Raw genomic sequence first — 16828 nt, 5'->3', positions numbered from 1 at the left:
GTGTGAGAACTAATAAGGCTTTTTGATTGACATATTTTTTAAACAAACTGCATGACTAGAAGCTGCATTGGTTGTTAATTTTCTATATACACTGAGCAAAATATATATCAACCAAAATAACTTTCATTTTAATGATTAGATTTTCACATACTAACGGTCAATCTTAATGGTGGTGGTACTTATTCCTCTTGGCCCAGAACAAGGCTAGACCAAGTCCAGGAGACCGTTCACCGACAGAAAATCAAACACCATCTGCGGATCCTCCAAAATAAACCTTTTCAACAAATCACCTTTTAGCTCCAGGGCAGCCCCAGGACTATTTTGTTGATACCATTCACGACTAGGTGGAATCCTCCTATTATTGTCGGCCTTTACTTTTGCATAGATTTCATTAGAAGGCCACTACTGGCTCTCATCTTAATGGTTCTAGGAGGGACCTCAAATATGCCTAAATTATTTAGTGGTAACTATTAATTAAGTTGTGCACAAAAAAGTACTTTCTCTGAATAAACATATTTTACATACTTGGATTCTTAACCTTCAAAATATAAAGGGTAGCCCCGATTAGGTAAATAGGGTCCCCATAGTTTGGTCAGGAGAACGATCTAAAGTTCAGACCCCTTCATATTAATTTTGTCTACCCCCCAATATTTAGGGTCAGGAATTGAAATATGCAGCAAAAAAAATTTTTTTTCCAGAGAAAGTGCATTTTTGTGTCTGATTTCTTAACTCAATTAATAGTTAGCACTAATTAATTAGCATACTTGAAGTCACCACTAGAAACCATTAAGATTGACACTTAGTATGTGAAAATCCAATTATTAGAACTAAAGTTATTCAGGGTGATATCTGTTTTTTGGGAGACTTATTCTACACTTGCAAATTAAATATTTAAAACTTTAACTCATTTTAGAGTACGACTCTATCCTGCCTCCTCCGCAATTTGATTGTTCAAGAAGACTTAAAATTGGTTTTAAAAACACTCATGTTTTTCAAATTTTAATAAATACAACACTGCTAGAAAAGGCAGCAAGAATCCCACAGAGATTCTTTGAAGAATTTACAACTGACGTAATAATTTATTTTTAAAAATAGTTCAACTTGTTTTCCTCTTTCTCATATATAGATATTTGAAAATGTTGTATAACATTATGGAATTTTTAATTATCAAAGGGAAAGTTACTATTTAATTATTACTTATAAATCCAATTCAATACATTGCCTTGTCAATGAACATTAGCTCAAATATAAATATTAACCTAAAGAAGAAAATTTTTTTATAAAGATTTTTTTAAACCATTATTTATATTTATTTAAACTATTAACAGTCAAAATACTGCAGTACTGGCAATAGCACTATCTGTTGAGGAATAAGATAAGTAATTTTGCCATCAGCAGATATTTTATTGTCGTTTTTAAAAATAATTTCTTCAACAAATACGAGGAAATTTGAGAATATACAGGTAAACAGGAGATAGTCCTAAAATACAGGAGTTTCAGTAAAAAACAGGAGACTTGGCAGTTCTGAAGACATCTATGAAATGTTTGTATTTCAATTGAAGTAAGCATTTTTCTGAGGAGAAATTTTTAAATTACTCTAGTTTCTTAACTTAAAACAGTTACTGACAAATGAGACTTTTCAAAAATGTATCTCATTTAAGATAAATCATGTTTTTATGATGGATTAAAGTGAGAAGATATTTTTCGATTAAAAAAATTACATGAATAAGTAAAGTGTTATTTTTATCCTTACTACACATTTATTTTACTTTAATATGCATTTTTAGAAACTTTTTTGAGACATTTCACTTGCTTGAACATGTATACATATATAATGCAAACTATAATATTCTTTAAAATACAGTGAAACCACCAGGAAAGACTGCCTCTCTGTAGTGACCTCCTCTATTAAGACCACTTTTGGAAGAAAACCTTTAGGAGACCTCTCAGACAAACATCTGCATTAAATGAGGTCAAATGGGGAAAGATGAAAAAAATATGAACAAAACAAACGAGTATTTGTGTGAGGTTTTTATTTAAAGAGTTGCAGTCAGAGTGCATCCATCATCTATTTTTAGAGTTAAAAGTTAAATTAGAAAAAAAGTTAGTTTAAAAAAAAAACTAAGCATTTCAAACAAACCTTTTTCTCACTTTGTAAAGCTAGCAAATTTTTATGATATAAAATTTAAGGCAAATTAACTTCAAGTACATAATTGTTCATTGACCTAAAATAGTTCTATCATTCATAATATTTTAGATGGTAGACACAGTTACTTGCCAAATGATTCACAAGATTGTTATTATCGAAAAGCGAAAAAAAAAATCAATATATTTATGGGAAGAAAAGCGCACTCATTATTCCCTTTATGACATTTTGTAAATCATCATTACATTTAAAAAAATATTAAAAATCACAAAATTCGTAGCTGTAATTACAGAAAAACAGATCGATGAAAAAAATCAAGCGAATCGGACTGTTCAAAAACAGGGGTTACTCAAATATGTATTTCGTTTCAAGATTTGATTGTTGTATATGCATACATAGGATTTTAAAAACTATATCGAAACCAAAAGCAATAATTGCCCCCCCCCCCAAAAAAAACACAATAACATCGTTGCTTTGAAAAGTAAATACTAGAGTCGAATTTCCCATATTGTCTGAAATTTATTGGGATAATTAAAAACCATGTGAAAATCAACTACTGCCGGAAATACAATAAAAACACTACATGGATTTACGATACTATCTGCTTAAATTGAATGCGACAAAAAATTATTATTTAAATGCGCAATTCAAATTTTACATGTAAATTTCTGCCGAAATGTTTTTTTCCCCTTCCCAAAAGAAAATTCTTTTTGCAAGAACTCTAACGTTCTGCGACAATGTCGCCATGATAATGCCACAGGGCAGAGATCGAAGTGGTATAATCGGTCTATGGATAAGGTGACACTTTCTCAGTTGGGAACTTAAAAAACTGAGCATTCTTACTTCATTACAATCCAAGAGATAGGTGCAAGGTGATGTCTTCATAGTCAGGCAAAGGATTTCCAACACTGCCCAGGGAATATGGGAGAAGAGACAAATAGAATGGGCCAGACAATAGCAAACAATATCATCATCAACAGTACCATGGACTAAAAGAACATTTATCTGTAACTGAAGTGAACACACAACGATATAATTTAGAGGGACATCATGAAATGCATTAGTTTTAGTAATAAATATTTTATTTACAGAACAAAGTACAAAATAATTTCTAATAATTATTTAGATTAATTTAATAATAGTTTGAAAATTTTTGTATTACGAAGTATACAAATATTTACATAATTTTTAAGAACTAAAGTAAGAATACAAATTTTGAACAAATTCAGTTGAATAGTTCTCGAGAAATCAAATTTTAAAAATACGACTTTTTTTAAAATGAGATAACTTAAAAATCATTTAACTCATCGTTTTCAAACTTTGTATTTGGCCATATAAGGTTATTCTTTGAAAACTATGAAAAACTATTTTTTCCACATATTTTTGAATAATAAATTTTATAATTGTTCACAAAACATTTAGATTCATTAAAGAAGTGTTTTTGAGACACGTGCAAAAATGAAATGTAGCATTAAGCCGTCCAACTTTTGACTGCATTCTTAACCAAACTATTGGGGTCATATTTTAGCAATCAGAATACGTTGAAAAAAAGTTATATCTAATACTGAAAAATTAAGCTTTTTGTAATTTGATTTCATTACCTAAAACATCGGCAACACTAATTTATTAGCCTATTTAAGATGAGGTGCTTTAAGATTGAGACCTAATATGTGAAAATTCTATCATTAGATCAAAAGTTATTCAGGGTGTAAACTTTTTTGTGCCCTGAACAAAAGAGCTAACATAAGCAGTACAGTCTTTATGCATGGGCAATGCCTGGAGGCCCTTGAGAATTTAACTTTTTAAAAAATTTTATTAAAAAAAGCTAAGAATAAACATAATTACCTTATATATTTTTAAAAATAAATATATTCCATTCATAAAGTGTGCATTTTTTCCACAAATGGTGATTGATTATCACGCAAACACCAATAATTTGAATAGTTTATCAACCAGAAATCTTAAAAAGGCAACTGAAAACTATTCTTCTACATTCCAATGAAAATTTTAGGTACTTGGGCACAGGGCCGGATCTAAGCTTGGTGGGGCCCTAAGCTACTGAAAATGATGGGGCCCTTATAAGTTCTATTCCATTTCTATACACCTAAAGTAAACTGTCACTATTTTTTATTGTTGAGTATTAACATTATATTATTAAAAAATTTGATAATATTACTTTATTGTTAAATATATTAATTGTGATGAGACTATTATGTAGAACCTTTCTTTTATTGCACACATTTTTTGAAAGAGGGGGGAAAAGTTACAAAAGAAACACATTTTAAGCACAGAGTAAAAATTTGGCGTGCTGGGCCACTATATATTTAACAGAGTTATTTTTTTTTAGATTCATTTTAAATATATTTCATTTGCAATTTTTAATGATTTTTTATCAATTGATTTTCTTTACCTTACAAAATCTATAAGACTCAGAAGCATGAAATTTTGAATGTGCGTAGAAAATATGCAAATTCGACTTGTCATTTTGAACCCAATCCAGAAAACAAGGGAACTGCTTGATTAGTACCCAAAGGTATTTATTTGTTATAAGAACTTGGAGGACTTTGTGACCCCGACAAATTTAACATGCAATAGTCACCATTTTAAACATGGGTATTCTTCTGCCGGCTGGATTCAAACTCTTATTCTCACAAACACGAGTCCAACGCTCTATCAACCAGGCTATCCCGGTCAAATTTATTAGTTTATTTTATAACAGGTATTGCACAGCCGACCCAATTTCAAGTTCATGACTACTAATATTCAACTCCGTAGCCTTGTCATTTTGAACCCAATCCAGCAGTCCCTGGAGCAGGTGAGGGCCATTATATTAATACTGTTTGTCAAAATAAAAAGAACATTTCGTAAACTGATATTATTTAACTGTTGTTTATATTGAAAATATTTCTTCATTATTTTTGCTTTCTTTTTAATTATTTTCAGTACATTTGTTAAATTTTAGTGCAAGAAAAAAAATTTCATTATTTATGTACATTTTTGGCTTATATTTTTAAAGATTTATTAAAGGGTCTATTAAATATCAGAGAGAATAAATGTCAAACGGGTTTAAAGTATTAGCTTTGCTCTTGATGGTGTATAGTGGATAGGATGTGAAAGAGCAACTGTCCCGGGTCTCCAGCCAAAACGAGCATTCAACATATCAATGGAACACACTAAAGCTTCGTATCAATTAGCAATTAGTTTTAGATAATTACAATTGTAGAATAATTATCTTATTATAGAATGAAATGTTTTGAAAGACAAATATCTGTTAATGTTTAACATTTGATCAACGAAAAAACAGAACCAATATTAAAATCTAAGGAATTTATTATTTTTAATTACTGATAAAGTTTGTGACAGAAAAAAAAATTAAAGCCTGATAGATTTCAGAATTTTAGAAACACCTTCTAGTTATACTATTCAATCAAATAGGTTTCGATGTCTTTCATCCCGGTCTCCTTAGTGATTCAGCATATTTCGATATCATTTTTGTTTCGTTCTTACTTAATATCAATTTGCTTGCGACAGTTAATTTGTATACCACTTTAACTACATTTTCGAGGAGTTTAAAAATATAATATTGAGGATTTTAACTGAAATGAATTTTGCTTTTTTTGTATGCCTCTTTTATTACGTCATCATCACACCTACTCGCAACTGTCGACTCTAAATAATGCTATATAGAATGAGAGAGCAAAACAAACGTGTGTAGTTATTTTAATTCTTATTCAAAAGTATTAGTTAAATTTTTTTTTGATCTGACAATTTCTGTCCTTTTTTAGATATTTTAAAGTGCTATTTAAAACTGCTGCATATCACATGAAAGCATTAAATATATCATTTGTACAATTTTAAAGTAAAATAAAAGGGAATTCTGATCCTTAGAAACAGATATTAAATAGTCTGATGATCGAATGATGGGGCAAAAAAAAAAAAACTTTTTTACCTTTTAAACTAAAAAATTGCTTATTTATAAATAATTTATTAATACTCAAATTGCTTGAAAGATGATACGTTCCCTACTAATGACAACAAAGTTTTTTGTTTTATTCCGTCATTTATTTATATTTATTATGTCCGACAATGTAAAAAAGAAAAAAAAAAGCATTTTGGGCATCTGAAGGCACCAGCTACGAATAAACCTTTAAAAAAAGAGGAGGGAAAGTAGGATCTGGGGGCCCTTGTCATCTGGGGGCCCCAAGCTACAGCTTATTTAGCTTATACGTAAATCCGGCCTTGCTTGGGCATTGTAACATGTTTTAATAACTGCTTAGTTTGACAAAATAATTCATACCTATAGAATTTTTTTTATTTGTTATACCTTTATGTTTATTTAATTTAATTAACTTCCATAGTTTTGAAAATTATTTAATTATATGAGGATTACAACTGGTTATTTTGAGTTTTTGGGGTAATCAAAATGGGTTTAAATTTGCTAAAATTATTGCATACCTTAAAAAATGATTTATTTTATGTATGTGAAATTTTTTTATAGTTATGGCATGTCATAGGGGTGTAAAACATTTCCGTGCCTGGGAGCCTTGTACAGTGAAATGGCTACTGAAAAATACTTTTTCTATCTATCATTAATGCAGCATCTTGTTTTCAAGAAACTGTTCAAGATTGGCGAAGGAACCAGACCAATATGTGTACTAGAGCCTCAATCCATCTGGATTGGAGTCAGAAAAGGTTCTAATAATTTTAACAGGTAAATATATAACACAAAGGAAAATAAGATTTCCTTCATAAACCAGAAGTTTTTTTTATAATCATAATGAAAAATTATAATTTTTTTTGAAGTATATAAATTAGCTACAAATGGAAAATATTTTCTGCTGTATTTGCCAATTGAGTTCTGATTATGCAACCTAATTGCAAAGGCGACTTTAGGACAAACTTTTTAGGTAACTTAATATGTTCTTTTAAGATTTTAAAATAGATGTTTAATATTGGAGTTCAGTATAGTTTTTCCCCACTAACAAGTACAGCCGAGTAAGAGAAGTACACTATGACAATTTTTAAGTCACCGGGAAAATTATAATATTGAAGATACAAAAATTGTATGTTCATAAGAAATTAAAAGTGAATATCATCGCGATAAAAAAAAAAATTCAGAAGCAAATTTCTACTGAATAATGGAGCAATATTATAGGAAGAAGATTTAAATGGAAGATTTTTATTTCTGGTAGTGAAAAGCGAATTTCTTTTTTGTTGACCCCTTTCTTCACAACCATCATTAATGACGCACTTTAATTTCTTACAGCAAATGCTTTAGATTTGAAAACTTGCTGTTCAAACATTAATGGCATTTCTGTTTTTCATAAAGTATACAGGGTTGGGCTAACTACTTTTAATTGCTGGAAAAGTTAGGAAGAAAAAAAAGGACCAGCTGAACACACTTAAATAATGTTATAAATAAATGAAATAGTTTAGTATAGCTGAAATATCATCCTTCAATATCCTATAGATTGCACTTCGAGTGGTCACCATTTTTTAAAAGACGAAAATTAGAAACAAAATTCCCTGCATTTTCCCAGTTTCTAAATACAGTGGAACATCGTTTATACGACGATCACTTATACGACGTTTACATTTATACGACGTTTTAGTGTGGTCCCAAATCATTCCTATTCATTTTATTGTAAAAATATATCGTTTATACGACGCACAGAATCGGTTATACGTCGGTTTTTAGATTTTGTTCACGTTTATTTAATTCTTTATTTTCCCCGTGTATTTTAAAAAAGGGCGGAATTTGCCAATATGAATGATACAGAAAAGGGTGCCAACAAGAATGCTTGGATGACGAACGTAATTTTTACTAGATGACTGAAAAAACTAGACAATGTTATGAAGAGGCAAAAACGAAAAATTTTGCTATTCATCGACCAATGTCCAGCGCACCCATCGATACTAATTATTTTGGAAAATGTAAAAGCTCTCTTTTTTCCTGCAAATTGCACAAGCGCGCTTCAGCCATTAGATTTGGCCGTGATTAGAAATCTAAAATTGCATCATAGAAAGCAGTAAGTTCAACTCACTATTCAAAGCATTGTAAAGACTAATAGCAAGAAAATATAATTAAAGGTAACATACATTCAAATTGCTCACTGCAATTTTTCTTCTTTGGTTATTTGTTTGTTTTGCTTTGTCTAATTTAGAAATTTATGTAAATCAATACGTTAAACATTAAAATTAACTGAAAACAGAGTTATTTTCAGTTTTAGAAGTAAAAATCGATTATACGACGTTATCGTTTATACGACGTTTTTCGGTGGTCCCTTCGGCGTCGTATAAACGATGCTCCACTGTAATAACTAAAAATTCCCTCATATTTTAGGTGATTCTAAAATTCCCTGTATTTTTCAGGTTTTTGCAGATCGCTCTGTGGAGTGGTAACCCTGGTATAGTACTACTAAGTAATTCAGCTTACAATATATAGGGAAACGCAATTTACTTCAAAACTATAGTTCAAATAAAAAAAATTAAAAAAAAGAGAAATATGACAAATTTCCTTTTTCAGTCTTACTTTTGCTAATTTAACAATAAATATAAATATTTGCTTAAAACAACAAGCTCGTTACAACGACAATTTAATCTGCTAGTGTGAATTGTCGTTATAATGAAATTTTACTGCTATTTTTAAAGCGACACATAAAGAAAAACGTGAAACAATTTTTTACAAACATTCAAACATTACCTTTTTCAAAAGAATAAAGCACTTTTGCAACCAGGCATTTCTTTTTGTGATTGTAACTTCAGCAGGTTTTTTTCGAAGAGTCACATTAACATGAGAACTGCCTCCAATGTCCACATAATCATGAGTGAGACTTCCTTTTATTATCTTTAAAAAAAAAAAAATTCTTTTGAATATAACATATATTGCGGGGAGAGTCATATCAACCTTCATCTATGAAAAGGTACCTTATCATAGAATCAAGTTAACATGTCTTATATATACTAGTGAATTGGAATTGTACTTTTGTAGTGGTAGACACACTACAGTACTCTCCCACCAGAATTATAGCTGCGTATATATTCAAGACCCCACATTTAGCAGACTATAGGTTAGATTAAAACATTTTTTTAAAAATTATGAATGCAACAGATATCCAGTCAAATTGCATCCTTATTATATATGTTCCATTCAGATATTTCGATATTGCAATTATCTGATATTACATAAAAAATTATTCACTGAGACAGTAAATGAATGCATGTTAAACATAAATTGATTAAAAAAAAAAAACTAANAAAAAAAAAAAAAAAAAAAAAAAAAAAAAAAAAAAAAAAAAAAAAAAAAAAAAAAAAAAACGAAAATCATGATTTTGTGGAAGTTTTAGGAAAAACTGTGGTTACTCAAAGGGAAATATTTTTTCTCTCCATACAGTAACGCAGCGACATGGTGACATTGTCGCAGTACGTTACAAACTTCTTGCAGGACGATTTTTCCTTTTAAAAGTAAAAAAATTAGTTTTCTTTTCTACAGAAATTTACACATAAAATTTTAATCATGCATTTAGATCATCAGTCATTATCTTCAATTTTCATGTGATCTTTCAAATACCCTGATTTATTTCAAACAATATGGAAAATTCAAAATTGTATCTTTGAGTATTTACTTTTTAAGGCAATGATTCAATTGAATTTTTGGAAGGTACTGTTATTTATTTCTCCATAATTTTTAAACACGGATTTCATGATTTTTAATTATGTTTTTTTTTTATTGTGCTGATTATTTACAAAATGCAAAGAAAGAAATAATTAGCACGTTTTCCCCCTTCCAACAAAATGCGTGTATATCACCCATATTAGAATAAAAAATTATTACATGTTCAACTAAAAAAGAAGAAGTTTTTTTCGTAAACACAGCCCGTTTGTTATTTTAAATTAGTAACATATATATTAAAAGTATCTTGCAGAAAGATATTAGAGCTAGAGAGTTTTGCCGCAGATAGGAAAGGGCAGTTATGAAAGTCATAAGAAAAGTTTTATAAAATTCTAAACCTCCATTAATTTTTGTTCAAGGGAGAGATTATTCCATGACTTTTCTCACAGGCATAGATCTTAGATTACCCTATGGTCAAATTGTAAGAACTAGTTTTGTAGTAAAAGTTCTTAGTTTTTATATATGAAATCGGGAATCTTCCAACCTAAACTACAAGAAAGTTACTTGTGAAAAACTAGATTTTTACAGTTTCTTTGTGGGAAAAATGTTTCTGAAAAAATATTTGATTGCAAAATACGGATTCATGCTTAGCAGTCAGAAAGACATAAATATACAATAAAAGAAAATTTTCCAGATAGTATTTTTAGATTTTGAAATTTTCAAGAAGATTTTTGAGCTCCATTACCTGAACTAAAGTAAAAAAAATGTGAGATTTTCTGAGTCCTGATATTACAAAAGTGTTAAAAAAAATTAAAATTTTCTTTTATTATTTTTTAATCAACTTTTGAAAGGTCTAGAATAAGCATTTAAATTTTATTTATTGCAGCAAGATAGACAGAATACAAAAATTCTGTTCCTTTTCATAAAAATTTGGTTCTTGATAATAGAGGTCAATTCAGGCCAACAGGTTTTATTATACTCATTTTGTTTGTACAGACAAAAGTGAGGAAATGACAAAGAAAAGGCTCAACAGTTCTCAAGAAGTACATGATGAGGTGAAATCTTTCACAAACTCTTTTCATATACTAAAAGAGTTCTGTATTATTTTTAGCTGAACATGTGTACAATTTTATATTTTTGCTTTAGAATGAAAGAATATATTAGCTACAACCCACTATTTTCACAATTGCTAAATTGGGGTCATATTATTCTTTTACCTCCCAAGTCAACAAATTAAATTTTTTGCTTAACTTATTACAACTTTTTTAAAATTCAAACAATATAACTGATGATATAAGAATTTCATTCGTTTAAAAAATATGAAGATGGCAATAAAAGCTGAGAGCACTCAAAATAGGCATTCGTTCTCAAAACTCACCATACAGGAATGAGGAAAACAAGAGTAATTTGAAACACAAAATGTAAAGTTGCCAATAAAAAAATTAAAAAAACACCAGCAGTGTCCAAGAAAGGCAAAATGCATTTCTATGCAGAGATGATGAGGGATTCATTTATATGAATAAAACAAGATTCTGCTCAAAACATGTTAACTTTCCATCTTCAAATTTTGTTTCAAGCAAATCAAGTTTTATATCAAGGATAGCTTCCTGATATTGTTCAGTTAATATTTAAACTGGCTAAAGAATTAAATTTAAATATAATGCATTACTATACTATAGTTCACATTACTAATTCTCATCCATAAGCTGATAATATCGATAAATGTCAAAATGTCGTCGAATAGGTGATATCGAGATTGGACTAGCGGTTCCCGAGAAATCAAATTTTAAAAAAGTTGTACAGTTAACTTTTGATTTCTCAAAGACTTCGACAGATTTCGCACAAATTTTGTATTTTGCCATGAAAAATTACGTAAAAATTTTTATACCTTAGTGTCACATATACACTTAATGTAATGTGACAACTTAATTTCTAGTTTTATCTAAGCTTTAATTTTTCTTTAAACGTTGTTCCTTTTTTTTCATTATAGCAATTTTAACTTTCTTGTTGACCTTTCTCATGGTCATTGCGGTCATCGCACTTCCTGTGGGGAAAGTCAACCAACCTCTCTATTCATGCCTTTCTTTTTCTTCTTTTAATTTCAGGGGGGCTAACAAACCAATCTCTTTCCTTTAAATTTCAAACTCTCCGCCTCTTTAAATTTAATTGGCCGTAACTTTTCTGGTCTACCCCAGTTAAGGAATTTCTTTAAGTCTTTTAATATAGATTCTCTTTTTCTCGAGCCTTCTGGCAGGTTACCCTTTTTTTAAATTCTCCGCGATGCGGACTCCGGTCCGTATCGAGGGATTTCTTTTTACATTTTTTTCTTAACCTTTATTTTAAATTAAATCCACAGCTGTAATCAATTTCTGTGAAATTTAAAATCAACATTTTATAACTTTAATTTTCTTTAACATTAAAAGCCCTCTCAAATTTAAGTTTTCTTTTCATATTTATTTTAACGGTTAAATTAATCATTCTTTTATATTTAACTTTATGCCTGACGCCTTTGGTTTCTTTAAATTCTCTTGTCACCCATTTCCTTTTAAAAGATATTTTTTTGTGCCACAAAATGTGTTAGAATCATATTGTTTGTTTGTTACGAAATGATCAAAATAAGTAGTTTTACAAAAATAAATGTTTACTTGAACAGAAAGTTTTGTGTTATTGTTGTTTTAGCTTTACCTTTATAGCTATTAGTTATCACCTTTTTTCCTTCTGTATGCGGTGAGTACCTTTTTTATTGTTATGGGCATTTACTTTTTCTCTTTGGAAACATCACAAATTTTGCATTGAATGATATATATATTGTTTGGATATAGCATGACTTTATCGTTTTTATCTTTAATCTTAAATTTATTTTTAGTTTCGCCCCTTTTCCAAATTTGGTGATACCAAATTATCCAATTTGTTCAAACCTCATACTTTGTGACCCTTTGAACCTATTGGGTTATGGTTATCCCACATTAGCATTGTACTACCACTTTCCTTAACGATCACATCCCCCTTAATTTAATTATTACAAAAATCAATCACTTAACTAATATTAATCATGATTATATCCAAATACAAGTACTATATACCAAATATTTCAATCTATCAATTTTTAATAACAATAAATAACTTAACTTTACTTTATACGCACCAAATAATATTTAATTTAACTGTTACACTTAGAATTCAAAATTGTTTTGACCATTATTAAATAAAATAAAATATTGATTTATTTTTTGCATGGAATTTATCTTTGTGTGCAACAATTCTCTTCCAAAGGACAAGAATGGGACCCTATTTCTTACCCTTCTATATTTTTGGGAATGCATGAAAAAAAGGGAGAATCCAGAGAAAGTAAGTATGATTTTGCAAATATTGTCTGCACTAATTCATGAGGTTACCCCCTCAAACCATTAGAATTGGGTCCTAGAACGTAAAGATCCCATCATGAGATCAGAAGTTATTCAGGGTGGGGTTGTTTTTTTGGGGGGCACTTTAGAATACAATTGTTTATACAACAGTTGAATACCCTCTTAAATACTAGAGTTAAAAATAAAAAAAATTTTCTTGGCAAAATACATATGGGCAGTGGCATAGTTTTAATATATGTTTGAGGGGGTTATTGATTCCCTCCTTATGATATATGCATGATATAGGCATAGGGGTCTGTCCAGGCCAAATTTACTACCGTTTAGCGGTAGTTTCACAAAATACTTTCTTGAAATTTTATTTCTGAATCCTGTAAGAAACGATAAATCCATATTTTTCTGCTTATTTTTTAATATAATTTTCACAAAATATCTCAGAAAAACCTAGACAGATCCCTTAATATATGAAGGACCAATTAACAATGGATAAACCAGACTCATTTTTGAACCACACATACAACTCTTCCTCCTTTAAACCGACATCTATTGGCCGGTCTAGATTTTTCTGAATATTTTAGGAAAATTAACACGTAATTTCTGAAAATTATTATATTAAAAAATAAACAAAAAAAATATGCAAAAATATGAATTTATTATTTCTTACGGGACACAAAAATTTTTTTTAAAGAAAAAGCATTTTGTGAAACCACCGTTTTTTATAAAGTTGAATTTGTGAAAATACCGCTAGACGGTAGTAAATTTGGCCCGGACAGACCCCCGATTGAATTTTGTAGGTTTTCTCACACAGAGGTTGTTTCGTTTCAAAATGTTTAAATACTAAAAATTAATAATTAATTTTTTTTTTACCTCTACATCGTACAATAGCTCATTAATCAAGTAATTCCGGTTGTGTCCCCCAAACTACGCCACTGCATAAGGAAAATTACTTCAATTGTAGTGCAGTTGAAAAAAAGGTGCCAAATGAAGAGATAGAAATAATTACCAATAAGTAGTTCTTTTCAAGTTCTTTGTCACACCAAGAGTGTAACTTCGATTTTATGATACACCCTTCAACAATTGATGAATAGGAACTAGGTAATGTAAGAGGGCACAAAATCATATTCTCACTACAAAATCTAAAATATATTTCAATATTCATGAGGATTCTTATTATATAAAATACATAAGGAATCAATTAAAATACTGGCAAACTAATTTCAATGAAAAAATGTTGAGCTAACGAATAGGGACATTTATTTATACAGTGGACTCTCGCAACAACGATATCCGATACAACCATAACTCCCTCTATTACAATAATGTCTCCTGGTCCCGACAAACTTGAATATGAATTAATGTTGTCCACCTTTCAATATTGTGATATCCTCTGAAACAATAAACTCCTGTAAAACGATTTTTTAAAACAAATTTCAACCTTATTTTCTCCTCTTAACATTGGTTTTCATATAATGTAAAAAATCTTTTTTTCTATCATATTTCTTCTTTCCTGTCTTCTGTCAAGAGAAGTCTCACTGTTGATTATCTTATTTCTTTTCCCCACAGTGAATGGCTTTTGTATTCAGATTTCAATACCTCATCCTTGATGTACACAGACCACCCCCCAACACCTTCCATTCATAGAATTGCCTCCCTCATCTCTTAAGAAGTCATATTCCTATCTGATTTCATATTTAACCATAATTATCACTCTGCAAACTAAATTTTATATAAATAGATTTATAGTTAATACCTATATAACATTAAAATTTTAAAAAAATATCTTATGCCCCCAAAGAATGTAGGCCCTTGATATAATAATATATCTCTCTACAACACTATATTTATTGGGTCCCCAAAATATTGTTGTCCTGAGGTTTTAATGTATTTTAAGGCAATGAATTCAATCTTAAATTTCTTTTTTATTTCAAAAATTGAATTTTTTCGGGCTTTCTGTGACAGAACTCTTTAGCACTAATCAGGGGTCTGCCCAGACATTTTGTAAAAGGTAATGTTCTTGTAAAATTGCAAAAAAACTATTCATAATTTGTTAATATAAAATAAGCGTTAAGTCACATTCTTTCAACACAAATCCTGCTTTTGTAAATTTCTACAAATAGGGTCCTGTTATTGCAAAAATTGTTAAAAAACTTTTCAAGAAGTTTTTAAATTGTAAATCGATACAAGATTCTGCTCAACAATTGCTGCTACTAAATTCAAAAAAAAATTGCCAGAAATTAATTTTTATTTACATAATATTCTATTACTTATTTACCAAAAAAAATTAACAATTTAATATAAAAAAGAATGCGCACATGTTTTAGAGAAATTTTCTTAGAATACTACATTTGAAATTTAAACTTAGGGAAACTTAGTTTGTCTCGAACCATCTTTCTCCCCTCAGGGGAGGATTTATTCGATTAATAAAACAATAATGATAACAAATAAAACAATAATGATAACAAGATAAACAAATTTGTGAAGGATCCGATTAAAAGATAAATTATTTTGTGAAGGGTCCGTTTTTATGAAAAGATATTTTGTGAAGGGTCTGTTAACGGACCCAAATTTCTTCTAAGCATACCCCTGTTTATGTATGCAAAGCACTTCATTTGAAGTTATCAGAAGATGGTCACATACACCATAGGTAGGAAAATAGCTTCCAAAAATATTGTTAAACATCATTTTGTTAGTTTAAATAAACCATCCCTTTAAATAAAAATTATTTCACACAAAATCTTGCAAATCAATGATTACTCACTTAATTTCATGCGTTGAAGACTGTTGCTGCATCCAGAGATCAGATACAAGCCTGGAATTTTCTTTATCATCATGGCTAAGCTTTTCTACAACTGAATGAATGCAATTTTTGAGGTTATCATGGGTGACTTCCTCCTCCTCAATTTTTGTGGCAGAGTAATGACGGCTGTACGACATTTTCAAAGACTTGTCAGTACTAGGAAAAATTAACGTTTTCAAATCCAACTCTATTTGGTGTAAATGAGACAAGACTGTTTCGAGGATGGATTGAGAATGCGTAACAATGTCAGGCAGTTGATAACCCTGTTTGCAGAAAAGAAATTGTATACACTCAGGGATGAGAGTAGTCAGAAATCCAAGAATGAATCTATTTATGTAATATATATATACATACATATGTAATATATATATACTAGGAGGCTTCGCCCCCTGCCTGCCAACCCCCGGAACTGCTTTCGCAGTTCATTTCACAATCCAATGCTCGCTCATTGGATACGTTCTTAACTTCTAGCTTTTGCGTACTTTTTTTAATACTGAAGTTCCGAAAACTTTTCACTGTAGAAAATTCTAAACCTGTACATTTTAATATTAATTTGAAATTGAAAACAGTTCACATATTTTTCTTAATCACACTATTCTAAATTTCAGTTGTTGAGAAAAGTAACTGTTGCAAGTTTCGTTTTAAAGTCTTTCCCACCAGAGGGCTGAAGCCATGTGTTGTAAAACAATATGGAATAGTAGTCTGCCACTGAACGCCGAATGTAAAGCATCGGCTTTGATGAAGATAATTTTGAATCTTTAATTCTCTGAAGGGCACCACCCTAATAATATGGAATTTGTAAAATAAATGTATATATTTTTGATTGTTGATAAAGCCCATCCTATTGTGTTTTCATCAGTGTTCAGAAGCAGAACAACTATAAGTTTTTTATTTTATCAAAAGTTTTGTAC

The 16828-nt window shown here is 29.7% G+C and overlaps 1 protein-coding gene across 4 annotated transcripts in view; it reads right to left on the bottom strand.

Moving 5' to 3' along the window:
• Positions 1-16828, bottom strand: part of LOC107451257 (chaperonin-containing T-complex member BBS12) — a 66333-nt gene that overhangs the window by 28178 nt on the left and 21327 nt on the right. For all 4 annotated transcript variants that reach the window (XR_011637580.1, XM_043050726.2, XM_043050724.2 and 1 more), the window contains exons 5-8: positions 15879-16180; positions 14124-14256; positions 8850-8993; positions 2990-3157 (exon numbers count right to left, since the gene is read on the bottom strand). Coding sequence is in view for 3 of the 4 variants with exons in the window: in XM_043050726.2 (XP_042906660.1) it covers positions 2990-3157; positions 8850-8993; positions 14124-14256; positions 15879-16180 (747 nt within the window). In the remaining variant the exon portion in view is untranslated. The remainder of the gene's footprint in view (positions 1-2989; positions 3158-8849; positions 8994-14123; positions 14257-15878; positions 16181-16828) is intronic.

This window comes from Parasteatoda tepidariorum, chromosome 8 (genome assembly GCF_043381705.1).
Source record: "Parasteatoda tepidariorum isolate YZ-2023 chromosome 8, CAS_Ptep_4.0, whole genome shotgun sequence".
Lineage (NCBI taxonomy): Eukaryota > Metazoa > Arthropoda > Arachnida > Araneae > Theridiidae > Parasteatoda > Parasteatoda tepidariorum.
The sequence above is the reverse complement of the archived record's forward strand: the minus strand, read 5'-3'. Positions and strand labels throughout refer to the sequence as shown.